Below are 26,270 nucleotides of genomic sequence, written 5' to 3' on the forward strand. Positions count from 1 at the left end.
TTCTATTATAAGTTAATTTTTGTTAAATTCCTGATTTTATTTCTGTAGGACTGAGCGGCTTGCTCGAGATGTGATGAAGGAAATGGGAGGCCATCACATTGTAGCCCTCTGTGTGCTCAAGGGAGGCTATAAATTCTTTGCTGACCTGCTGGATTATATCAAAGCACTGAACAGAAATAGTGATGGATCCATTCCTATGACTGTAGATTTCATCAGACTGAAGAGCTACTGTGTAAGTATATCTACTCCTGAAACCAATATCGCACTATATGTTAACTAAAATTTAAATAAAGATTATATGTATTATATATATATATTTATATATATACATTATATATTATATATATTATAATTATAATTATATATTATATATACATTATATATACATTATATATATACATATATACTTAAATATATATATACACACATATATATGTTATAGATATGTATATATATTTAAGAAAACCATGGCAACTGTAGGTTTTCCTGTATGTTTTTGAAGCTCTGCAAACTATACTTACATGTTAATTTCACTTGGTTACAGTGAGATTTTCTAATATATTTTCTACTGCTTTATAGCCAAGTGAATATTGTCTTTTTCAAACTAGTCACCTTGGAGGCTATACACTTGTTTTAAAGGATTTTTAGTTTGGTTTTGTTGCTTGGATATTTTTAAAAACTCCTTTTAGGAGTTACTGTTAGGACTTGGGAGCTATTTTTGAAATATACTTATTGTTACCAGATATATATCTCCTCTGGAGCTAGATTGATTTGGGGGGGGGGGGAGTGGTAAGTCATTTGCAGCTGAGTTTGATAAAGAAGGTGGGTCAGGATTGTTTCCTAAAAAGCCCATGTGGGGTGAAAGCACTGGCACACTGAAGAAACTACTTCTGATACAGTTACTCTGTGCGTGTCACCTGATCTCAGATGCTTCAGAATAGTGACACAGTAAGCAATATTGACACTGTGGGATGAGCCATAATCAGTGTGATCTTTACACATGGATTTCATCCTCCATCATTTCTTTGGTCATGTGAATGTTTGATTTTTGTGAGTTCGTGCTGTGGTTTGTTTCTGGTTGCATGTTGCCACTGTAGTTCCCGGGAGTTGATTGTTTCCCTCAAAAGTGGGGTTTCTCTTAGCTTCTTTGGGGGTTAGAAAAAATGCCTGCTCTTTGCTGTTTCATAAATCCATATCAGGCATCTCGGTAGCAACTAGCCTTATGTTTATATTTTCCTTGAGAGTAAGACCACATATCTTACATTTAACTTTCAACCTTATTCTCTCAGTTAATCATCCATTTGACCCAAGTTTTTGACCTTTTCCACATTTTCATCAGTCCTATGGGTAACTCGAGAACCATTTAAGATATTTTCCTTATCCCCTTAAAACCTTTTGTGCTCAGATACCATAACATTGCTTTAGACTTATAAGTTCCTTGTAACTTGTCAAAGTCCTGCATGAATTTAAAGAATTGTTTAAATACACAGTTTGGATTTTCACTCGCCAGAAGTTAGTTAGCTGGTTTACACAAAGATTTAATTCTGGTCAGTTTAGCTGCTAGCAGTATAGCTACCAGCCTTTATTGTTGGCTTAGAGTTAAAACAGGTACTTAATGTCCATGGTATGATTTCTTTTTTTGATCTTCTTAAGTGCCCCCCAGCATACACATAACACATAAAAATCAGTCTTGTTACGTTAGGTCTTCTATTTCATTTCTTTGGGATTTGCATAGAATATTCTTTCTTTGAAAGGAAAACTTGTAAAGAAAATGAAGGGAGTTTAATATGTCCTTTTTAAAAGTATTTTATGGTTATAAGAACAGCTTGAAGCCGTAGAAACACTTGGACCCTTTAATGCCATTTTCTACTTTTAGGTTTTTTCCTATTAGGAATCTCCACACAGTTTTCCAGAGTGGCTGCACCAGTTCACATTCCCACCAACAGTGTAAGAGGGTTCCCTTTTCTCTGCAACCTCTCCAACATTTGTGGTTTCCTGCCTTGTTAATGTTCCCCATTCTCACTGGTGTGAGGTGGTATCTCATTGTGGTTTTGTGTGGAGGTTCCTCAAAGAGTTATAAATAGACCTGCCCTATGACCCAGCAATTGCACTGTTGGGGATTTACCCCAAAGATTCAGATGCGATGAAACGCCGGGACACCTGCACCCCGATGTTTATAGCAGCAATGTCCACAATAGCCAAACTGTGGAAGGAGCCTCGGTGTCCAGTGAAAGATGAATGGATAAAGATGTGGTTTATGTATACAATGGAATATTACTCAGCCATTAGAAACAACAAATACCCACCATTTGCATCAACGTGGATGGAACTGGAGGGTATTATGCTGAGTGAAGTCAGTCGGAGAAGGACAAACATTATATGGTCTCATTCATTTGGGGAATATAAATAATAATGAAAGGGAATATAAGGGAAGGGAGAAGAAATGTGTGGGAAATATCAGCATGTGAAACAGTGCAATTGCTGGGTCATAGGGCAGGATCTTAGAGGATTATTACACTGAACTCCTCAACTGATAAAAAGAATGAAATCTTAAACATAGGCAAAGCAAGTTTTTAGGTTAGTTTTTACATAGAGAAAAATACTATCTGTTCTGTTTTATGTGGAATTCTGTGTGGATTTACTACTAAACAGTAGAAACTAAATCCATATGCTTACTGTTGATTTGAAGTAACATTTCTGCCCCATTTAATCATTCATCAGCTCATCATGGAAAATATTCTCATGTACATATAAAAAAGCCAGGCAACTTAATTTGATAAAATCATAAGAGAGAAATTTAAAATTGTTACAGCATCAGTAACATTGATGGTAGTATAGTTTCACATGCTGATTTTCCCTAGTTTGAAATAGTGAATTAAACATTAACTAATCTGTACTAATCCTAAATAAGTACTTCATGAACTATTAAATGTTTCTGGAATGTATATAGAGCCACAGCAATATCAACACACACCATTTAGTTTATGTTATATTGTATGTTGCCATCAATTGTAGTATGTTGATTTCAGGGATATTAAAATGTGAGTGTGCATTTTAGAACAGTGAAATGTAGCACTTTATATTCAAAGACCCTTTCTGTCTCTAAGGCTCTGCGATATTCAGAAAAATGAAATGATAAATATGCAAATGTATTTTCTTTCTTGTGAGTTCAATTTTGAAGTACATTTTTAAAAATACTTTATTTATTTATTCATGAGAGACAGAGAGAGAGAGGCAGAGACACAGGCAGAGGGAGAAGTAGGCTCCATTCAGGGAGCTTGATGTGGGACTCGTTCCCAGGACTCCAGGATCACGCCCTGAGCTGAAGGCAGACGCTCAACTGCTGAGCCACCCAGGCATCACATGAAGTACATTTTTTAAAAAATAATCTTTTTCATCATAAAAAAATGAAGCCTCAGGAGGAAAGTTGTCAAACAAGTAAATGTTTTATGGCAATATTTTTGTGGAGGCCTTAAGTACAGGGAAAATGAGCCTGATTTACTGGATGTCCAGACAAAGTGGCTTACGTTAAAATGAAATTGTTCTTAGGATTTGAAATCTTGCGAAAACCTTTTTTTGAGTTCTGAATTATCTCCACACACATTTGAGAACAGGAGGTGTAGAGGGGTGAAGTGACTTGCTTACGCTAATACAGGTCTTTGATTTGAACCTATACCTTTAACTGTTCAGAGCACAAAGTCTTATTTGGGAAAACTTGTAACTGACTTGAATTCTCCAATATGGATTCCTTCCTTCCTTTTACTTCTTAATTTTCTATTAGAAGCTTTTTGTTGTTGTTGTTGTATTGTTTTGTTTTGTTAAGAGGAAGAGGGTGGAAGGGGCAGAGGAGGAGGGAGAATCTCAAGCAGGCTCCATGCCCAGCACAGAACCCCATGTGGGGCTGTATCTCAAGACCCAGAGATTATGAGCTGAGTTGAAATCAAGAGTCAGACGCTCAACCGACTGAGCCTCCCAGGCGCCCCTCCTAGTCAGAAGTTCTGTATGCAAACGATTCTTCTTGCCAATTGTGGGACTTTTTTTTTCTCAGTTGCAGTCTGGGTGCATAAAGCTGTAACTTTCAATATTAATCTTGGAAGTTGCTTGACTAGTAGCTTGATTAAGCTATTTAATATATCAAAGATGTAATTTACCTTATAGTAATTTGTAAGAATGTGGCTATTTGAGTGAATTTGTTAAAGAGAATGCAGAAAGTATTCGAATAGTTAAAGTGTCTCTTACAAGAAGAGATCAGTAGCTTTCAGTATGACCTTCTCCTTCATTTAGTCATTGTTTTGAGGTATGTTTTTCCTCCAGAACTGTTAAATAAATGTAAATGTGCCACTTTGATGGTGACACTGAATAGTCTAAAGCTTATCTTCTGTAAAGCTAATATCTATTTCTCTCTTTATATATACATCTATGTGTGTGTGTGTGTGTGTGTGTGTGTGTGTTTAAAGCAAGCAAAGTGAGTTATTAAGACCATAGACAAGTGGGGGGGGGGTAGAATTTGTTCAGTTTAAATTGGTGGGAACAGGGCTGTGTACCATCTATGGTATAAGAAAACCTTAACAGAACTGGTGTCAGAAGTATATTTTGTTTTTTTTTTAATTAATTTTTATTGGTGTTCAATTTACCAACATACAGAAAAACACCCAGTGCTCATCCCGTCAAGTGTCCACCTCAGTGCCCGTCACCCATTCCCCTCCAACACCGCCCTCCTCCCCTTCCACCACCCCTAGTTTGGTTCCCCGAGTTAGGAGTCTTTATGTTCTGTCTCCCTTCCTGATATTTCCCAACATTTCTTTTCCCTTCCTTTATATTCCCTTTCACTATTATTCATATTCCCCAAATGAATGAGAACATACACTGTTTGTCCTTCTCCGATTGACTTATTTCACTCAGCATAATACCCTCCAGTTCCATCCACGTTGAAGCAAATGGTGGGTATTTGTCATTTCTAATGGCTGAGTAATATTCCATTGTATACATAAACCACATCTTCTTTATCCATTCATCTTTCGATGGACACCGAGGCTCCTTCCACAGTTTGGCTATTGTGGCCATTGCTGATAGAAACATCGGGGTGCAGGTGTCCCGACGTTTCATTGCATCTGAATCTTTGGGGTAAATCCCCAACAGTGCAATTGCTGGGTCGTAGGGCAGGTCTATTTTTAACTCTTTGAGGAACCTCCACACAGTTTTCCAGAGTGGCTGTACCAGTTCACATTCCCACCAACAGTGTAAGAGGGTTCCCTTTTCTCCGCATCCTCTCCAACATTTGTTGTTTCCTGCCTTGTTAATTTTCCCCATTCTCACTGGTGTGAGGTGGTATCTCATTGTGGTTTTGATTTGTATTTCCCTGATGGCAAGTGATGCAGAGCATTTTCTCATGTGCATGTTGGCCATGTCCATGTCTTCCTCTGTGAGATTTCTCTTCCCTTCAGAGTGTTGGGATAGAGGGAACTTTCCTCGACATCTTAAAAGCCATTTACGAAAAGCCCACAGCAAATATCATTCTCAATGGGGAAGCACTGGGAGCCTTTCCCCTAAGATCAGGAACAAGACAGGGATGTCCACTCTCACCACTGCTGTTCAACATAGTTCTGGAAGTCCTCGCCTCAGCAATCAGACAACAAAAAGACATTAAAGGCATTCAAATTGGCAAAGAAGAAGTCAAACTCTCCCTCTTTGCCGATGACGTGATACTCTACATAGAAAACCCAAAAGCCTCCACCCCAAGATTGCTAGAACTCATACAGCAATTTGGTAGCGTGGCAGGATACAAAATCAATGCCCAGAAATCAATGGCATTTCTATACACTAACAATGAGACTGAAGAAAGAGAAATTAAGGAGTCAATCCCATTTACAATTGCACCCAAAAGCATAAGATACCTAGGAATACACCTAACCAAAGAGGTAAAAGATCTATACCCTAAAAACTATAGAACACTTCTGAAAGAAATTGAGGAAGACACAAAGAGATGGAAAAATATTCCATGCTCATGGATTGGCAGAATTAATATTGTAAAAATGTCAATGTTACCCAGGGCAATTTACACGTTTAATGCAATCCCTATCAAAATACCATGGACTTTCTTCAGAGAGTTAGAACAAATTATTTTAAGATTTGTGTGGAATCAGAAAAGACCCCGAATAGCCAGGGGAATTTTAAAAAAGAAAACCATAGCTGGGGGCATCCCAATGCCAGATTTCAGGTTGTACTACAAAGCTGTGGTCATCAAGACAGTGTGGTACTGGCACAAAAACAGACACATAGATCAATGGAACAGAATAGAGAACCCAGAAGTGGACCCTGAAATGTATGGTCATCTAATATTCGATAAAGGAGGAAAGACTATCCATTGGAAGAAAGACAGTCTCTTCAATAAATGGTGCTGGGAAAATTGGACATCCACATGCAGAAGAATGAAACTAGACCACTCTCTTTCACCATACACAAAGATAAACTCAAAATGGATGAGAGATCCAAATGTGAGACAAGAGTCCATCAAAATCCTAGAGGAGAACACAGGCAACACCCTCTTTGAACTCGGCCACAGTAACTTCTTGCAAGATACATCCACAAAGGCAAAAGAAACAAAAGCAAAAATGAACTATTGGGACTTCATCAAGATAAGAAGCTTTTGCACAGCAAAGGATACAGTCAACAAAACTAAAAGACAACCTACAGAATGGGAGAAGATATTTTCAAATGACCTATCAGATAAAGGGCTAGTTTCCAAAATCTATAAAGAACTTATTAAACTCAACACCAAAGAAACAAACAATCCAATCATGAAATGGGCAAAAGACATGAACAGAAGTATATTTTGTATCCATTTCCTGTGGATTTTCACTTTACATAGGCTGAGATATTAAACACTCTGTTTCTTGGAACATAGAGGTAGTGTTCAAGTTTGGTCTTGTGAAACCACAAATTTCAGTATTAAAAATTTTAAGGAAATTGATTAATTCACTCAGCAAATACATATTGATCATCTGTTGTATACAAGGCCATACAAAGTGGTTCTGTTGAATACGTTTATCTTATGCGATCCTAGTCCCAAACCAGTCCTGGAATGAAAAGCATGAAGAGTGGTTGCAATAACTTCTGAAGGTTTTGAAAACTGTATTTAAAAACACTAGATATTAAATATCAGCACTGACTTCAATTTTTTCTAGTATTATGTTGTGCTAAATTGTGTCTTTGATTTGATTAGAGCAGCACTGACCAATAGAACTTTCTGTGATGATAGAAATGTTTTATGTCGGGACACCTGGGTGGCTCAGCGGTTGAGCGTCTGCCTTTGGCTCAGGACGTGATCCTGGGATCCAGGATCAAGTCCCACGTCGAGCACCCTACAAGGAGCCTGCTTCTCCCGCTGCCTATGTCTCTGCCTCCCTCTCAGTGTGTCTCATGAATAAATAAATAAATCTTAAAAAAAAGTTCAAGTCTGTGCTGTCAAAGCACTTGAAATATGTCTTGTGCAACAGAGGGCCTGAATTTTTCATTTTATTTAGTTTAAAGAACAGTCAACCCTTGAACAATACAGGTGTTAGGGGTGCCAACCCCCTGCACAGTTGAAATTCTTGTATAATTTTTGACTTCCACAAAACTTAACTACTAATAGCCTACTATTGACCAGAAGTCTTACTAATAACATAAACAGTCAATTAACATGTATTTTGTATGTTTTCTGTATGTTATATGTATTGTATATCATATTTTTACAATAAAGTAAGCTTGAAAAAAAGAAAAGATTATTAAGGAAACTACAAGGAAGAGAAAGTACATTTACAGTGCTGTTCTGTGTCAGAAAAATCCTTGTATAAGTTGGCCTGCACATTTAAACCCGTGATGTTCAAGGATCAATTGTAATTGCCACATGTGCTTAATCGCTACTATATTGGATAGGGTGGGAATAGATGATCTAAGGGCCCTCCTTTATTAGCCTCATTTTAAATTTTATTTTTATTTTTTAAGTAAGCTCTAGGCCCAATGTGGGGCTTGAACTCATGACCCCAAGATCAAGAGTCACATACTCACCCCCCCACTGAGCCAGGCAGGTGCCCCTCACTAGTAGCATGATTTTTTTTAACGGATGATAATAGCTTTTTTTTTGGGGGGGGGAGCAACATGTTCTTTCCAAAAAATTCCTAAAATACGGGTCAGTAAAATACTCCCTGGGTGTGTATCCTTCCAGACTTATTTTTTTCTGCATGTTTTTAGAAAATTGGATATCTGCTGTTTTTCATATGAGATACAGTCTACCTCTGAAAGCATATGATCGTAATCTCACTGCTGTTGATATTTGATCAGGGTACAGGAAAATGGCAAAAGGTCGGGATGATCACGATCAGGATGTGCAGAGAAAGCATGCTAGAGTGTGGCGGACTGGAGCCTCACTGGAGGTAGAAGCAGGGACTTTGCCAATAATTCTGTTCTAGGGCTCTGAAAGAACGGTCCCAAGTTCACTGCAACAAGCAAGCTGTGAGGTGCTAAACTCAGCTTCTTACCTCAGTACGACTTCTAGTCTTGCCCTCTTTGGAGCTCAGCTTTAGAGATTGGCCTCTGCATCCTCTTAAAATCAAGGGGTAGTGGAAGGGGAGGTGGGCAGGGGTATGGGGTGGCTGGGTGACAGGCACTGAGGGGGGCACTTGACGAGATGAACACTGGGTGTTATACTATATGTTGGCAAATCGAACTCCAATAAAAAATATACGTATAAAAACAATAAAGTCAGCCTGCAAAATCCCCTAAAAAAAAAAAAGATTTCCTCCTGTTTGTCTCTCTCGGGCAGGTCTTTCCCAGCCCGCTCGTGATATGTTTTCCCACAGCTTTCTCTCTTTTCCCAATACCACGCTGCAGTTCTTGCTGCTGCCTGGAGGGTTACAAAGTCCCTAGGGATATACAAATAAGTAAACAAAGTTCCTTCCTATTTCTCTACTCATCTTTACACCTAGACTCAAAAAAGGTAATTGGGGGGCCCCTGGGTGGCTCAGTCGGTTGAGCATCTGACTTTGGCTTGCATCATGATCTTGGGGTCCTGGGATCGAGCCCTGCATTGGGCTCCCCACTCGGCGGGGAGTTTACTTCTCTCTTCTAGACAAATAAAATATTTAAAAAACAAAAAAGAAAGGTAATTGTACATATGAAACTAATGTAATGCTGTATGTTAATTATACTTGAATAAAAAACACCAGAAATCATAATTGCCATCTTAACACTTAAAAAAAAAAAAAAGGTAGACAAAATGGCAACACAGATGCTAAGAGTAGGTAGTTGTAGACCCAGAGAGCTTTTTTGGGAATTTTATGTAGTTGATAATGACACTCTGAGTTAAGGACAATTTTTCCACCCAGGATAGGAGGGAGGGAAGGTCCTCTGGTGGGGTAATTGATCCATGGATGCCATTTCTATGCAATTGCGCACTTACACCTGTATTCTAGCACGGTGGACTGTAGCATTTTTCCTAGATAAATCTTTATTAGCCTCCATTGGAAAGGTGGCTGTTTACATGAAAAAAGCCTCAGAAGAGATTTAAGCTAAAAACCTTGGGGGCAAACAGTATGAAGATTTGGACACCAGTGGAGCAACAGTGTCTTGCATGTTTGGAGTTTTCTTTTCTCTTTCTCTATCACCATAGTCTTTGGATCATGGTTTTTTTTTCCCATGATTCCATACTTTTCTGTTCTCAGGTCTTTTTATTCCTTTCCTCTTTTCTTTCTTTCTTTCTTTCTTTCTTTCTTTTCTTTCTTTCTTTCCTTTTTTTTTTTTTTTTAAGAGGGTCTTTTGGAATTGGACTGTAATACCAAACTTCTACAGCAGGTGTCACTATCTACTTTGGTATATGGTGCAAATCTTTTACTGTGATTCACAAGCCTGGAAAGCTTCAGGTTTTTTTTGTTTGGTTGGGTGTTTTGTTTTGTTTTCTTGATGTTAATTACTTCTCTGTGTTTGAAACTCTGGGTTTTATTTTTGTTTATTTATTTTAAATATTTTATTTATTTATTCATGAGAGACAGAGGCAGAGACACAGGCAGAGGGAGAAGCAGGCTCCATGCAGGGAGCCCGATACGGATTCGATCCCAGGTCTCCAGGATCACACCCTGGGCTGAAGATGGCGCTAAACGCTGAGCTACCAGGGCTGCCCGAAACTCTGGGTTTTAAGTTAGACTAAAGAGTGTCTGTAATTTCCTTAAGATGAGAAGTAATATGCTAGAATTTTTGCATATCAGAAGCCATACTTAGATCTGTTTAATTTGCAACACTAAGTAGTTTTGGCCCAACTGTGTTTTTCAAAAATGATACTCCATAAAAAATGGACATGTATATAGAAGCATATGATGAGAATGGAAGTATATAAAAGTAAAAAGCCTTGTTATCCTCATTCTCAGTACTCAGAGGTATTTGATGTTATACATTTGTTTAGAATGCTGAACAAAAATGGTTTCATAGGCAACACATTGTTCTACTACTTGGTGTTTTTAATTCCCATGGCTCATGTCAGTGTGTATAGATTTTCAGATTTTTTTTAATGACCTCATGGTATTACCTTGTGCAGATGAATTTAATTTAAATAGGTCCCTGTTAATAGACTTGGTTGTCTCCAGTTTTTCTTTTTTATAAATAGTTGATACGCTGAACCTCCTTGTATGTACCTTTGCATATTGGTAAGTGTTTTTATAGCACCAATTCCTGGAAGTGGAATTGCTGGAGCAAATGGCACACGGGCTTACAATTTTAATAGGTATTGCCGTATCATTTTCAGGAGAGGTTATGGTTATACCAGTTTATACTTTTACCAAGAGTACTTGTTTCCCTCACTTTTGTCAACATTTATCATCAGGCTTGAGTTTTTGCCAGTGTGAATGGGTAAATGGTAGAAGCTCATTGTTTTAGTGTTTCTCAGATTGATAGCATTTTATATGTTAGGCCTTCTCTTCTGTGAATTGCCTATTTGTGTTCGTTCTTCATTTTCCTATTGGATTCTTAGTCTTGGAACCCAACATAATAGGAATATTTGTTACAGATCTTTTCTTTCAGTTTGGGTTCATGATATGCCTAGGTTTTTACCCTTTCAAAGAATGTGAAAATACTTATTCTACATTTTCTTCCAGCCTGCTTATGGCTTTATTTTTTACATTTAGATTTTAATCCATCTGGAATTTACTTTTGTATATGCTGTGAGGTGTAGGGATCATACTTTATTTTTTTTCCCCAAAATGGTTAACTACTTCATTGAATAATTTGTCTTTTCCTTACTGACTTAAAATACCATCTTTATCATATACTAAATCCTCATATTTTCGAGTGTTTCTGGGCTGTATTCTGTTCCTTGGTCTCTTTGTCTATTCCTGTGCTGGCACAACATTGTTAGAATTACTGTAGCTTTGGGCAGCCTGGGTGGCTCAGTGGTTTAGCGCCGCCTTCGGCCCGGGGTATGATCCTGGAGTCCCAGGATCGAGTCCCACATTGGGCTCCCTTCATGGAGCCTGCTTCTCCCTTTGCCTGTGTCTCTGCCTCTCTCTCTCTCTGTATCTCTCATGAATAAAATCTTAAAAAAAAAAAAGAATTACTGTAACTTTGGTATGGTTTGCTCTCTGGTAGGGGAAGTCTCAGCTCTTTTGTTCACCTGCTCTTTGGCTCCAGTACAAATTATGGTCATTATCACCACCAACTACAGTAGGTGTGGATGGTTTCCCTTTGAAACTCCTGTAAGGGTTTCTGCTGGAGTCTATGATAACAGAAAACTGGGAACCTAAGAGGTATGCCTGAAAAGACTAATCAGACCTGGTTTTCCAGACTGTTCTGAAGACAACTTGGGCCTGAGCTAGATTTTCAAGGACAGTATTTTTGGGGTTGAGTAAGATACAGACCAGAACATACAACTTGCTTGATTCATGGGATTGGTCTAGGGCCAGAACCAGACATCTGTCGTGCTAATAACTTTCTTCATGGTTCAGAAATCACCATGACCAAAGATGGGTGGCTGCTGTGATACTGCCCATTCAAAATTGTGTGTGCCCTATTTTGAGGACTCTTAAGAGCATCAGTAATGGCCAATTAGAACTTTGAAATTTTTACTAATCTCTAGTTAAAAGTTACCTTAGTCGTTCATTTCTTGAAACATAATTCTTACAATTTGTATCGCTTAGAATATCCTAAATGCTATGACATTTGATAACTAATTTCTTAAATCTTCTAGTTCCCTTTTGATAATTTGAAATGTGTGTACATACACAAAAGGATATGCATATATATTTATATCTTTTTTTTTAACTAGAATGACCAGTCAACAGGGGACATAAAAGTAATTGGTGGAGATGATCTCTCAACTTTAACTGGAAAGGTATGTGTCTTGAGAGGGAAGAAAAGAGTTCTCTTGACTTCATGCCAGGAGTCAATTAGTAACACTGTGCTTTATCACTAAGAGGCAGTTTACACAGTTAGTTATGCACTTAAACAAGGCTATTTAACCCTTGGAAGCAATCTAAGTTAGCTGTCTTTCCCTAGGTCATATAGCAAAGAGGCAGTAGAATCCAGTGTTAAACTTAAAGTCTGGATTGCAAAGGACTCCTGTCTTCCTCTGTGGTGATCTAACTGGGAATTCTTCTTTGAAAGTATATATATGGGATCCCTGGGTGGCGCAGCGGTTTGGCGCCTGCCTTTGGCCCAGGGCGCGATCCTGGAGACCCGGGATCGAATCCCACGTCGGGCTCCCGGTGCATGGAGCCTGCTTCTCCCTCTGCCTATGTCTCTGCTTCTCTCTCTCTCTCTCTCTCTCTCTCTCTGTGTGTGTGACTATCATAAATAAATAAATAAGCAAAAATGAAAAAAATATATATATATGAGGAAAGACTGTCTTCTTTTTAAAAATAGACTCACAAAGCAAAACATGCAGTGTATGTAGTATCATGTAGTAGCTGTGAAAGTGTAGGTTCTAGAGATAGGCAGCTTTTTTTTCCTTAAGTAAACTTTACACCCAATGTGGGGCTCAAACTCACGACCCCAAGATCAAGAGTTGCATGCTCTACCAACTAAGCCAGCCAGGTACCCCAAGATGGGTAGCTCTGATTCAAAGCCGGGTTCAGTACCTTTTCTGTGTGACCTTTGGCAGATTATTATTTAACCTATTTGTCTCTTATATGTAAGATGGGGACGATAATGGCAGCCACCTCACAGTTAAGAGCATTCAGTGAGATAATGCATATAGATGTCCTAACAGCAGCTTCTGGTAGTTCCGAATACTTAGTGAATTCAAACATACTACTATTTTAAGAAATCTCAAAAAGAGTTTTTTAAATACATCAAGATTTTGCCAGTATAGACAATTGGCAGAAATAATAGAGGTATTAAGATATTTGAGTATGATTCTTCTGATGCATTGAAATGATTTTCAAGTACAATGACAAATGATAGGGTGCTATGTTTTTTCCAGCTGCCAGTTAGTTTTTCACTTATAAACACTGCCAAATATAAAGGCATAATCTCATAAAAGTTTCATAACAATCTCATGAGGTAGATACTGTTAATCCTATTTTAACCCCTATTTTACAAATCAGGAAGCTGAGACTCAGCAGATTTGAAGGGTTTGTCCAAAGTCACACTGCCAGCAAGTGGTGAGCTTGAATTTAAATGCAGGTCTTTCTGACCTCAAGGCACTTTTCTTCCTCTGGCTTTTAGATTTTAATATTTACAGCTTACTTGACTGAGTATCTGTTAGGAAACTTTAGCCTACAACACTTGTATCAAATCCTCTGATCCCATGTCAGGGTTTTGCCAAACTAATCTTGTCCTCCTCAACATCTTTTGAAAACTTCAAAAGAGAAATTATAATCTGTCGACTCTTTCCCCTTCCTGCCCATCCTATAGACCACTGCCAGACCTATTCTTTCCTTTCAGCACACTTCGCCCATATTTAGAAGTCATTTGAAGCCCTTACTCTTATAACCAGTGTTTAGTGTTGGAAGGGACCTAGCCTTCAAAGCCTCCTGGGATTCCATTTGACCTTGCCTTTCCCACCCAGTGGCTCTATCCTATTACGTGGCTTTTTGATCTTAAAAGGTCTCTTTCTAAAATAATTTTCTTTTCATGATAATCACAGTAGAGCACGTTTATTGTAGAAAAAAATCAAGACATCTCAGGTGAAGTTATTTCTTGGTGGTGAGATTGTGGGGTTATTTAGACTTTCTATTTCAGTTTATCTTTTTGGGACACTGTGTGCAGATACATAGGTATATAAATATTTTCTCCTTTTCCAGTTAGTGGTTGAGAATACGGGCTTTGGACCCTGAAAACACCTCTTTACCACTTGGCTAGTTTTATGACTTAAGGCAAATCACTTGACCTCTGAGCCTCATTCTTTTCACTTATGAAGTAAGGATGTAGCTATTTGACATAAAATAAGCTCTCAATAATGGTAGGAATTCTCATTCGTTATTTTTTTATTTTTATAAATTTATTTTTTATTGGTGTTCAATTTGCCAACATATAGAATAACACCCAGTGCTCATCCCATCAAGTGCCCCCCTCAGTGCCCCTCACCCAGTCACCCCCACCCCCCACCCACCTTCCCTTCCACCACCTCTAGTTCGTTTCCCAGAGTTAGGAGTCTCTCATGTTCTGTCTCCCTCCCTGATATTTCCCACTCATTTTTTCTCCTTTCCCTTTTATTCCCTTTCACTATTTTTTATATTCCCCAAATGTCATTCGTTATTTTTAAAACAGTATTGAGATCATACTCCAGATGCTACAATTTTGTATCGGACAAATATGTAATCTCTCTGTATTGTGCTTGATTTGCAAACTCTCTCATATTATTAGAAGTCTATGATTATGACATAATCAAGATCGTGCAGCTACTTAGTATTAGAGTTAAGACTAGAATCCAGTTTCTCTGTTTCATAATTCAGTGCTGTTTTCAAACTGTAACTCTATCCCATGGTACACATTGCTGCAGCAGTGAGCCACAGTTAGGATGAGAGAATGTTATTCTTCAAATGTGCTAGCTAGGGTAGAGAAAATGTAGGAGAAATAATCACATAGTAGGTGGTGAAACAATTATTGGTCCATTAATTGATTACATTCAGTTTTACTAAAGATTGAGGTTGCAGTATCTTGAAAAGACACGAAGTAGTTGTGATATGAGGAAAAGTGATAATACACATTATAATAATATTATGTATATTGTAAAATAATAGCAAAAGCATTTCTCAGCCAGAGTGAGGTTTAAGAGTCTAATATTTCTCTCTTGCAAACCTGTGGATCTTGTGCACCCTACCTTGGTAGCCACTGTCTTAGAAGAATATGTAGATGGTTAAAGTTTTGATGCAATACGTATGTGATCAAGAAATAAGAACTACAAATACACAACATAGCATGAATCTTTCTGGTTACAGTGATTATAACCAGTATGTGAAATGTTACCTCGTTCCTATAAGAAATGTGAAATGTTACCTTGTTCCTATGACTATAAGAAATGTGAAATGTTACCTCATTCCTATAAGAACAGATAAGGACTCTTATTTACCTTGGAGGTAATTGTTAGATGGTTTTTCCTGTAAGGGCTCTTCCAGCTATAAAATTCTGAGAGGTAGAAATTGGGATGAGGGTTTATGGTGGAAGGAACCATTGGTACCTTTCTTTAGTTGAGTCCAAGAATATGAACACATCCAGAAAATACAGATCAGTTTCAGCCTAATGAGAAAATGGGTTTTGAATTGGAGTCCGTATGGTCAATTAAGTGCATGATTTTTCAGTTATAGTACAAATCATCATACTTATAATGTTAGAGTTGAAAGATACATACTAGTTCAAGTCCCTTATTTTACACATGGTAAACTGAGGCCCAGAGAAACTTCATGATTTGCCTAAGATTAGACTTCTGTTTAAAGTAATGAGAATTTGAAAAATGAACATATAGGTCAAATTTTATTTTTAAAAATTATATTACAGTGAAGATTTCATATTAAAGAGTTCCAAATTCTAGCAGATAGCCTGTTGTTTAAATCCGGGTTTGATATAGGAAACTATCTTAAAAACAAGAATTTGCATAATGAGTTTGTTAGGATGTGATTTGAGTTATAATTGGAAGCACTGTCTGATTCATTGCACTGATTTTCATTTCTTTTTCTTCTAGAATGTCTTGATTGTTGAGGTAAGTTCTACATGCTTTTAATATGCTGTTTATGATTTTCTAACTTAGTATGCACAGTCCTAAAGGTAGTCCAGGGAAAGAAATTCCTCTTCATCAATTTTAATGGTGGGCTTGTGTTATAAGGGAGTGAGATTTTTTTTTGTAAGAAATACTTGGTAATTTCTCTTTATTGGATAATTTATTGGTAATTTGTTGGTATATTTCTTACTCCTCTCTTTTGTGCTTGAAAGTTTTTTCTTTCTTTAAAGTTGATATATATCATTCCCATGCATGTTTTTTAATACTTCTATTGCATGTATATATCCATATGCAAAACATATTTTGTGACTTAATAATTTACATAGTGCTGCACTATACATATTCTCTCTTCCATCTTGTTATTTTCACTCACAGGAAGTTCTGAGGTTATTCATGTTGAGACGTATGTAGTTGGCTTAAAATGCAAAATAGCATTGCAGTATACAAGTCCACCAATTTATTGCCCTATGAATAGGGCAAGTCTTCCATTTTTCGTACTATAACAGGTCTGCTGAGAGCATCCTTTTGCAGTACTCGGCCTGCACTTGTATGAGTTCCTTCTATATACAGGCTTGACTGGATTGTAGAGTTGGTACATTTTCAATTTTGCTGTTATTTGCCAAGTTACTCAGCAGAGTGGTTGTATGCTTTATACTCTTACCAGTGGAGTGAGTCCTCATTCTTTATGTAAAATGTTTAAGGCTTAAGAGCACCAATAACCCTTAATTCATTTTTGTTGTTATAAATAGAAACTTAAGCTTATGGATCAAAAACTAAACAGGTGATACTGTTTTCAAGGATTCATGTACATAAATATCCCTGAGAACTGGTTGCTTGGTTGTTGTTGTTGTTTTAAGTAGGCTCCACAGCCAGTGTGAACCCATTGCAGGGCTTGAACTCTCAGCTCTGAGCTGAGATCAAGAGTTGGATGCTCGGCAGCCCTGGTGGCGCAGCGGTTTAGCGCCGCCTGCAGCCCGGGGTGTGATCCTAGAGACCCGGCATCAAGTCCCACGTCAGGCTCCCTGCATGGAGCCTGCTTCTCCCTCTGCCTGTGTCTCTGCCTGTGTCTCTCTCTCTGAATAAATAAATAAAAAATCTTAAAAAAAAGAGTTGGATGCTTAATGGACTGAGCCACCCAGGCACCCCTGGTTGCTTGTTTTTAAAAGTAGATTCATTAATTCCACTTCAGATCAATTTTGTTTAAGGTAATGCCACCAAACAAATGACCACAAACTTAGCAGCTGAAAATACTACACGTTTAGTGTCTAGGCTTTCACATATCAGGAACCTGAGTACAGGTTACCTGGGTCTTCTGCTCAGAGTCTCATCAGGTTGAAGTAAGGCTGGAGCTCCTTTCTTACCCAGAGCTCATGATCCTCTTCCAAGTTCATTTAGGTCATTGGCAGAACTTAGTCATTGTGCTTATAGGACCAAGGGCCCCATTTTCTTGCTGGCTGCTCTCCAGGAGTCACTCCCAGCTCCTGAAGCCAACCTCATGTCCTTGCACGTGGCCTTCTCATGTGGTAGCTGACTTCAAAACCAGTGGGAAATCCTCTGTCCAGTATGCTAGAGTTACCTCATATAATATAACTAATCACAGGAGTGACTGTCCCATTACTTTCTCAGGTTGTGCTCACCCTGGGGGTAGAGAGTTATTATGGGTGTGTACACTAGGGGACGAGAGTCTGAGGGCCACTGGAATTCCAGCCACCACAGCCCAGGAATCTACCTTTTTCAGAAGTCTCCAGCCCTGATGTTTTTGATGACTCACAGACCCCTCTTTGTGAAGCACCGCTTTATACCATCTGTGGAATATTTTCATTGAAGAACATTAGGGTTATGGTTTAAGAAGTATTTTCCCAGTTAGGTTTGTTTTGAATAATGTCCTACTTTTGACTAAATAGCTAAGATTCATTTTCATATACAGTCATTTTATATAGTAACACATTATTAATTTGGATGCTTTCAAGATGGTATAAAGCAGTGTTTCTCAGAGTGTGGTCTATTAACCATCTGCATCCGGGAGGGGGCTACACTGAAAAAAATAGCATTATTCTATTTGCACATGGGATTTTAGTATTTTGTGTTTATATGACTCCATTTTATTTGCTATTTAAATGTCTTGTTTTTTCTTAAAAGGATATAATTGACACTGGGAAAACAATGCAGACTTTGCTTTCCTTGGTCAAGGAGCATAATCCAAAGATGGTCAAGGTTGCAAGGTATGTATATGACATTTTAACAGGATATTTTCTTCATTTGAAACAGGATTAAGTAATTGTTTCTTTGTAAGTGTAAATGTTCTCAGCTTGTTTCATCTTCAAAAAGTAACGTGATCTCAAATTTAAGACTCCGTAAATGTCCTTTGTAAATGATCTTGTCATGTGTTAACGAAGCCCTTCATTGCAGTCATCTCTTTGCTTAATACTGTTAACATTTGGTTTCCGGCATGCTAATAATGATGTCAACTTGTCCTGAGTAGCATAGCAGAAGATTTGGGACTTTTCTTGAAGAATTAAGACCTAGGATCCCAAATTGGGGTTAGTAGGTAGTAGGAAGGGGGTGGGTTCTGAGGATCCGGAGCTCCTGCAGTTGAATGATGTCGTGTCGACATATGTCATCCTCACCTCCGGGCCCTACCTGTGCTGTTTGGCTTTTGCTTTATTAGTTCTACCTTTGTTTCTAATTTAATTATAATTATAATAATAATTATAATTGTAGCTTTAATCCCTAACAACTCTGAGGTAGAACTGTTACTCCCACTTTACGCATTAGGATAGCAAGGCATAGGGAATTGTCCAAAGACACAGTGCCGAGCACTCTGTTGGGGTGAGATTTGAACCAGGGCAACGTGGCTTACGGTTCATGCTTTCACACCTTAAGATTTTGGTAGGGTAACACCTCGGGTGGTTTTTTAGACTTCAGCAATTTTATCTTTTCTTTTTAAATCTTTGGCCACTCTGTAATTTTGGGATGGGGTCAGATAGTAATCGAATTTTTTTCCTAAATGGTTATCTGGTTTTGATAAACCCCTTTTAAAGGGTCAAAGTATCAAATATTGAGCATCTCTGAATCAGAGTGAGCCTTCTGATGAATCGTATGTCAGCAGTTAGTCCTTTGGGGCTTTCCTGATAGCTGATGCCTGTGTGTGTCCCTTTCAGTGGGTTTGGGACAAGTGTGACGGGAGAGTATCTATCAGTGATGCATTCTAGGCCACTGAGTAGCTTCCTCTGAACCAATCAGTGTACATGCCCTTTAGGATTTTCAGTGTCACCCTACTGTGGCAAAGGGTAGTCTGTAACCTCTTTCCTAGGGTATGGTGTGGAATTGAGATAGACTGCCTCATGAAAGATTTTGTGTGGCAAGGTGTAGAGTGCTCAGAGAGTACTTAAGTCATTTCTTAGTGATAGAGTTGGCTAAGTCGGTGTTTCTTAACCTTTTTTCCTTAATCCCTCCCTCACCATTAGATTTTAATATCACAGATATATATCTGTTTATGGTTTGTGTGTATCTGTGTTTGATACATAAAGAGAGTAAGCATGGCAGCTTATTCTGAGTAAGCTTAGTCTTTTTATTCAGTGCAGGTTTAAGAATGACTAGATAAAAAAATGACTAGATGAGCATTTTATTTATTTTTTATTTTTATTTATTTTTAAAAATATTTTATTTATTTTTTAAAAGATTTTATTTATTTATGCATGAGAGACACAGAAAGAGAGGCAGAGACACACAGGCAGAGAGAGGGAGGAGAAGCAGGCTCCATGCAAGAAGCCTGATGTGGGACCCGATCCCAAGAATCTGGGATCAGGCCCTGAGCCGAAGGCAGACACTCAACCGCTGAGCCACCCAGGCATCCCAATTTTATTTATTTTTTTAATATTTTATTTATTTATTTGACAGCTAGAAAGTGCACAAGCAGGGGGAGCAGCAGGCAGAGGGAAAAGGAGAAGTAGACTCCCTACTGAGCAGGAAGTCCAATGTGGGGCTCAACCACAGGACCACAGGATTATGACCTGAGCTGAAGGCAGATGCTTAACCCACTGAGCCACCCAAGTGCCCCTAGATAAGCATTTTAAATTAAAGAGTTAAATTAAAAATTTAAAGACTATTAACTGATAGAAATGTCAAATGGAATGGCTGCTTTGGCAAACGGTTTGTCAGTTTGACTATCGTGCACACACACACACACACACACACACACAGAAATATATGTGGGTAAGACTGGTGGACTCTTGATAAAGTCAGTTCCCCAAAGTCCCTGTCTTGGTTGTGGTAATCTACCAGTATGGGGGATCCCTGGGTGGCTCAGCGGTTTGGCGCTTGCCTTCGGCCCAGGGCTTGGTCCTGGAGTCCCGGGATCGAGTCCCGCGTCGGGATCCCTGCATGGAGCCTGCTTCTCCCTCTGTCTGTGTCTCTGCCTCCCTCTCTCTCTCTCTCTCTCTCTCTCTCTGTCTCTCTCTCTCTCTGTGTGTGTGTGTGTGTCTATCATGAATAAATAAATAAATCTTTAAAAAAAATATACCAGTATGTGAACTGGTAGTATTGGAGGAAATTGGGCAAAGGGCACATGGGACCTCCCTATGCATTTTTCATGATGTCCTGGGAATCTATAATCATTTCAAAGTGAAAAATTCAAACAAGCTATTAACATTGGACTTTATATCTGCTTAGTAACTTCTAATAAAGGCACAGCTCGTTTTATTGTGCTTTGCTTAATTGCACTTTGCAGATATTGTGTTTTTTACAGATTGTAGCAACCCGGCATTGAGCGAGTCTGTAGGCGCCATTTTTCCAACAGCATTTGCTCACTTCATGTCTCTATAACATTTAGATAATTCTTGGAATATTTCAAACTTTTTCACTATTATATTTGCTGTGGTGATCTGTAATCAGTGATTATGACTCCTGAAAGCTCAGAGGTGATGATTAGCATTTTTTAGCAATAAAATGTTTTTAAATTAAGATATGTACATTTTTTAGACATAATGCTATTGCACACTTAGTAGACTGCAGTATAGTGTAAACAACTTTTTTTGCACTGGGAGAACAAAAAATTCATTTGACTTGCTTTATTGTGATACTTGCTTTATTGTGGTGGTCTGAAACCAAACCGGCAAGATCTCTGAGGTATTCCTGTATAGTTTATTTACTTAAACAAATTGTAAAAAAAAAAAAAACAACAAAAGGAAACCTATATCTGTGTCCCATTCCCAGCAATTCTCATGTAATTGGTCAGCAGTGTGGCCCTGGGTATCTGAGTTTTGTTTTGTTAAAGTTGCCAGGTGATTCTGATGTGTAGCTAAGGTTGAAAATCACTTTATGTCCTTTCCAGCTTTTTTTTTTTAAGATTTTATTTACTAGAGAGAGCAGAACGAGAGAGTGAGCACGAGCAGTGGGGAAGGGGTGGCCAGGGGCAGAGGCAGAGGGAGAAGCAAGTTCTCCCCACTGAGCAGTTAGCCAGATGAAGGTAGAGGAGGGGGCTCCGAGGGGGCTCAATCCCAGGACTCTGGGATCAACACCTGAGCCAAAGGCAGACGCTTAACCCACTGAGCCACCCAGACACCCCTGTCCTTTCCAGCTCTTTAAATATATTTATCTAAGAAAGTATTAAATCCTAAGTTTTAGTGGGACTGCCCTTAACATATGTAAAGGCTATCAAAACAGTGTCAATAGCTTTTCTTAATGGCTGAAAAATCTCAACAGGTAGTACACACTTGGGTCACAAAACTAGCTTATGTTAGAGGTGGCTTATCCCTACTGCAGTTTTTTGCTCTCAAAAATAAATACTAGCTCTTCCAGCATGCTACTTATTTTTTAGCCTAAAGATCTCTATAAGCCACATGTTAAAAGTCTGAAAAGGTGATGCTCACATCTCCTGCACCCATTTGCAGTTTTAGGATTGGATTTCCAGGGATTCTGAAACTGCTCATTGGTACTCCCCATCCATTCATCCTTTAATTCACTGCCCCTCAGTGGGTGCATGAGTAGTCAGGGTGTAGCTCTCAGAACAGCCTATCGTGTTCTGGGTGAGGATCAGTCAAGGGCCTCCTCTGTGGTGTGAACCTACTGCTGCCTCTGCCCAGTGATCCCTGTGGTCTAGCTCCCCGTGTCATAGTCTTTCTTTGGGTGTGTGGAAACCAACCATAGTATTCATGCAGGTAAAACCATGTTCTAGAGCATTAATGTTCTCTTTCATAATGCCCTGTCATAGCTCCGTATGTCACATGTTACACTTTGTAATTAACAGCTTGCTGGTGAAAAGGACCCCTCGAAGTGTTGGCTATAAACCCGACTGTAAGTGAATTACTTTTCTGTCAATCATTTAACCATCTTTAACCCGAACAAGTTTCATATGAAATGGCTTAGAGTTACTTTAGAGAGTATTTGTAGAGAAGGCACGTTTGTAAGCATTAGATTTGAAAATGATGTTTTCTGTATCTAAATGATGACTTATTATTCTTTTTAGTTGTTGGATTTGAAATTCCAGACAAGTTTGTTGTAGGATATGCCCTTGACTATAATGAATACTTCAGGGATTTGAATGTAAGTAATGCTTCTTTTTCTCACTCTCATTTTTCAGAACCCATATAAAAATTTACGAAAGAGAAGAATTGTTTTCTCTTTCCAGCACCTCATAATTTGAACAGACTGGTGGTTCCCATTAGACACATAAAGCTGTAGTCAAGTACACACGTCCTTAGAGCTGGAAGTTGGCCAGGCTGGAGTGACACTTCTTGCTGGCTGCAACAGTTGAACAGCTTTAATATACAATAACTGTCCCATTATTATTTCCGATGATAGATGTGGTCATAAGTAAGAAATAAATGAACTGGTTTGAGGCTTTTCACTCACTCTCCTTCAAACACCTGCCTCTGCTGTGTAGGCACGAAGCCTGAGAGTGCTTTTGGGCACCAGGCAAGGAAGGTTAGGAAGACCACAGCAACCTCTGTTCAGGAAAGACCCTGCAGCACCATACAGTTCACACAAGCCATGCAGACTGCTCTTCTTGCCTTTCATTTCAGAATATGCTTTTCTAATGCAAATTTCTGGATTTTTATTTTATAGCATGTTTGTGTCATTAGTGAAACTGGAAAAGCAAAATACAAAGCCTAAGATGAGAGTTCAAGTTGAGTTTGGAAGCATCTGGAGTCCCATTGAATTCATACCATCGGTAGAATGTTCTAGTTCTGTGGCCAGCTGCTTAGAGCTTTATTGCATGTATTCTCTCAAGAATTTTATCCGTTTTGTATTTTAGAAATGTCAGTTGCTGCATTCCTGAAGTCTTTATTTGCAATATGAGCTTATAGACTATCCATTCCCTTTGGGTGGATTGTTGTTTGACTTGTGAATGAAAAAATCTCTTAAACCACACCACTATCGAATGAAAATATTGAAATTGTATCTGTAAGAAACATTTAAAGAGGAGATATATTAGTTTTTTAATTGGTATTTTAATTTTTATATATTCAGGAAAGAACAGAAGTGATTGAATATTGTTAATTATACCACTGTGTGTTTAGAAGAGTAAGGAGCAGTCAGTTTTCATATCAACGACAGCATTTAAGGTATTGTTCTGTTGAATAAAACATATGACCTGGAATTATTTTACTGTTTCAGTAGTATTACCTGTATTTTCTCACTGGTTTGGATGATTTCCGGTGAATCTGTGTCAACAGTTCCTTTTAAATACAAATCAATAAATTCCAAAAAACTTTACCACATTTTGAATTCTTCAGTGTAAAAATCCTTACAATAAAGGCTGTCTCTTTAAAAGAAACTATGCATACCTATCATTTCTCTACAAATTAACCTAGTGTCGTGTTCCATCGGTCACCTTTTCCTTGTCTGTTAAGTTTTAGCAGCTATTTTAATTGTAACCTTTATGAGCACAGCAAATAGTGATTATCTGGTAGAATGGGTTGGTGGAGCTGGTGAAGTTCTTTTTTTTTTTTTTTAGATTATTTATTCATTTATCCATGAGAGACACAGAGAGAGGGAGGGAGGGAGGCAAAGACACAGGCAGAGAGAGAAGCAGGCTCCATGCAGGGAGCCTGACGTGGGACTCAATCCCAAGACCCCAGGATCACACCCTGGGCTGAAGGCGGCGCTAAACCGCTGAGCCACTGGGCTGCCTGGCTAGTGAAATTCTTACCGACGTCGGGGACATTGAGTTTCAGACCCACAGTATACTTCATTACATGGCACCGTGTTAAAATAACATGGCTTTCTCTTGAAATTCTGTTAAATCATTCAGGTCGAGGTCTCGCGCACATCTCAACAGTTTGCAGACAGGTACCGCTGCTTTCTTTGTGTAGGTAATACCTTACTGATAAAAGAACGGCACTAACAAAACCTTTTGTTTTCTGGGAGCTGGAGGATGAACAGTTTTAAACCAAACCTCCCGGTGGCCTCTGTGCTCCAGGTGAGGCGTGAACCGGCAGCCTCGGGAGCCATGGAGCTCCATCGATGCCTTAGAAAGTTTGCTGTCATTCCCAGTAGCAAAGTAGGGAACTTGAGGTAATAGTAATAATTTGTTACAGCTCGGAACTCCCTGGTTTATCAGACCTTTTCACTTTTGTTATCTCACTTCATCTTCATAACCCTGTGACATTGCGGTTGGTGTTGGCACACCAGGGGGTGGCGTTTGGCCTCACTCCTGATTCCTCCCCTCAGCCCCTCCCCTCCCCTCCCCTCCCCTCCCCTCCCCTCCCCTCCTCTCCCCTCCTGGTAGGCTACCCCCTTTAACTGCCTCCTACCACCCATCCCGCTTCCCTCCCCTTTCCAGGTGTGCTTTCCACCTTCTGTTAGGTCGAACCATGTGAAATGACCATTCTTGTAGATAAAAACAACAACAATAACAACAAAACTGTTGGCTGTTGGCAGTTTCAAGTGGCGTAGCCTAAAAACATGCGTGTGATTTACATTTGTATGGTTTACTGTTGGTCTCCCCACTCTACATCTTCTAGAATGTAAGCTCCATAAAGAAGACAATTTTTTCTGTCTTGTCCACTGACGTATACTCAGTCTTGATGATCCTGGGGGCTCAGATGATGATTGTTGAATGAATGAGTAGCTAAGAGCTCTGGGTTAGACTGCCCTGGCCTTTGCTTCTTAGCTCTGTGACATTGAGGTGCTGGCTTTGGGACCTGTTTTCTCAGCTGATAAATGGGGACAACACTGTCTCTTCACAGGCATTTTGTGAGCGGCAATTAGCTGTCCTAGTGCAGGTACAACAGGATGGTGGCCGGGGACCTAGCACGTGCTCCATAAACTGTAGTTGATGTTGAAAGAAAATGTTTTGAGGAGTAAGGTGCATAGATAGTGAGCGGCAGAGACTTAAGCAGATCTGTCTGATGCTTGCTACTCTAGCATGAGGAGACTCAGCTGTTTCTCCGGACCCACTCGAACTGTAGTTTCTGGTTAGGTCATGTTTTAGCTGATTGTCACACCCTTCAAGAATCCCAGCTAACAGGAAGGAAAGGCCTGGGAAGCACATCTACTTATCTCGGAAGGAGACTTCCTCAGACCCTCCTTCACCTGCCATTAGGGTGCACATTTCCAGTAATCTAATTTCCTTAACCAACTTGTAACAGATTATACATAGTACATTTCTAGGATGGCGGAAGGAGCTCACTGACGGAGCTCACTGACGGGAGCAGCAGTAATTTCTGGAGTGACAGTTGATCAAGAGAGGAAAAGTACTAAACAGAAAAGCTAAAGCCTCCTGGGGCCACTTAGTCATTTAGCCTGGGCGCAACAGGTCACAGAAGTCACATGTCTGTAATCCCCGGGGCTGCACTTTCATTAGTCTCGTGTCATAGGGATGTTCATGAGGAAAGGAAAATGAAACTTCATTTGCTTGCTATTAGGAGATAGGGAAACATGGAGTCTGTTTTAGGAATCTTACCATATATAAGGTAATGTAGGTGCTTAAAGGAGAGTTAAGCCTTGGTGACCTAGAAGATTCGGGTGTGCCAAACCCTCCATGTGTTCCCATATTGTGAACACAAGGGCTTATATGTGAAGATCGTATGTGTCATACCTATAAACACGGGTAGGTCCCCATTTTAATTCAGTGTGTGAAGATATG

At 39.1% G+C, this 26,270-nt stretch overlaps 1 protein-coding gene across 2 annotated transcripts in view; it reads left to right on the top strand.

Moving 5' to 3' along the window:
• The window catches only part of HPRT1 (hypoxanthine phosphoribosyltransferase 1), a 39,224-nt gene extending 15,267 nt beyond the window's left edge, over window positions 1–23,957 (top strand). The window contains exons 3-9 of one of the 2 annotated variants that reach the window (XM_041742137.1): window positions 49–232; window positions 12,290–12,355; window positions 16,145–16,162; window positions 18,320–18,402; window positions 22,428–22,474; window positions 22,647–22,723; window positions 23,246–23,957. In XM_041742137.1, the coding sequence (XP_041598071.1) occupies window positions 49–232; window positions 12,290–12,355; window positions 16,145–16,162; window positions 18,320–18,402; window positions 22,428–22,474; window positions 22,647–22,723; window positions 23,246–23,293 (523 nt within the window). In that variant the 3' untranslated portion in view covers window positions 23,294–23,957. The remainder of the gene's footprint in view (window positions 1–48; window positions 233–12,289; window positions 12,356–16,144; window positions 16,163–18,319; window positions 18,403–22,427; window positions 22,475–22,646; window positions 22,724–23,245) is intronic. The other variant, XM_041742138.1, reaches the window with a different exon arrangement.
• Window positions 23,958–26,270: the final 2,313 nt, after the last annotated feature.

Source organism: Vulpes lagopus, chromosome X (assembly GCF_018345385.1).
Source record: "Vulpes lagopus strain Blue_001 chromosome X, ASM1834538v1, whole genome shotgun sequence".
Classification (NCBI taxonomy): domain Eukaryota; kingdom Metazoa; phylum Chordata; class Mammalia; order Carnivora; family Canidae; genus Vulpes; species Vulpes lagopus.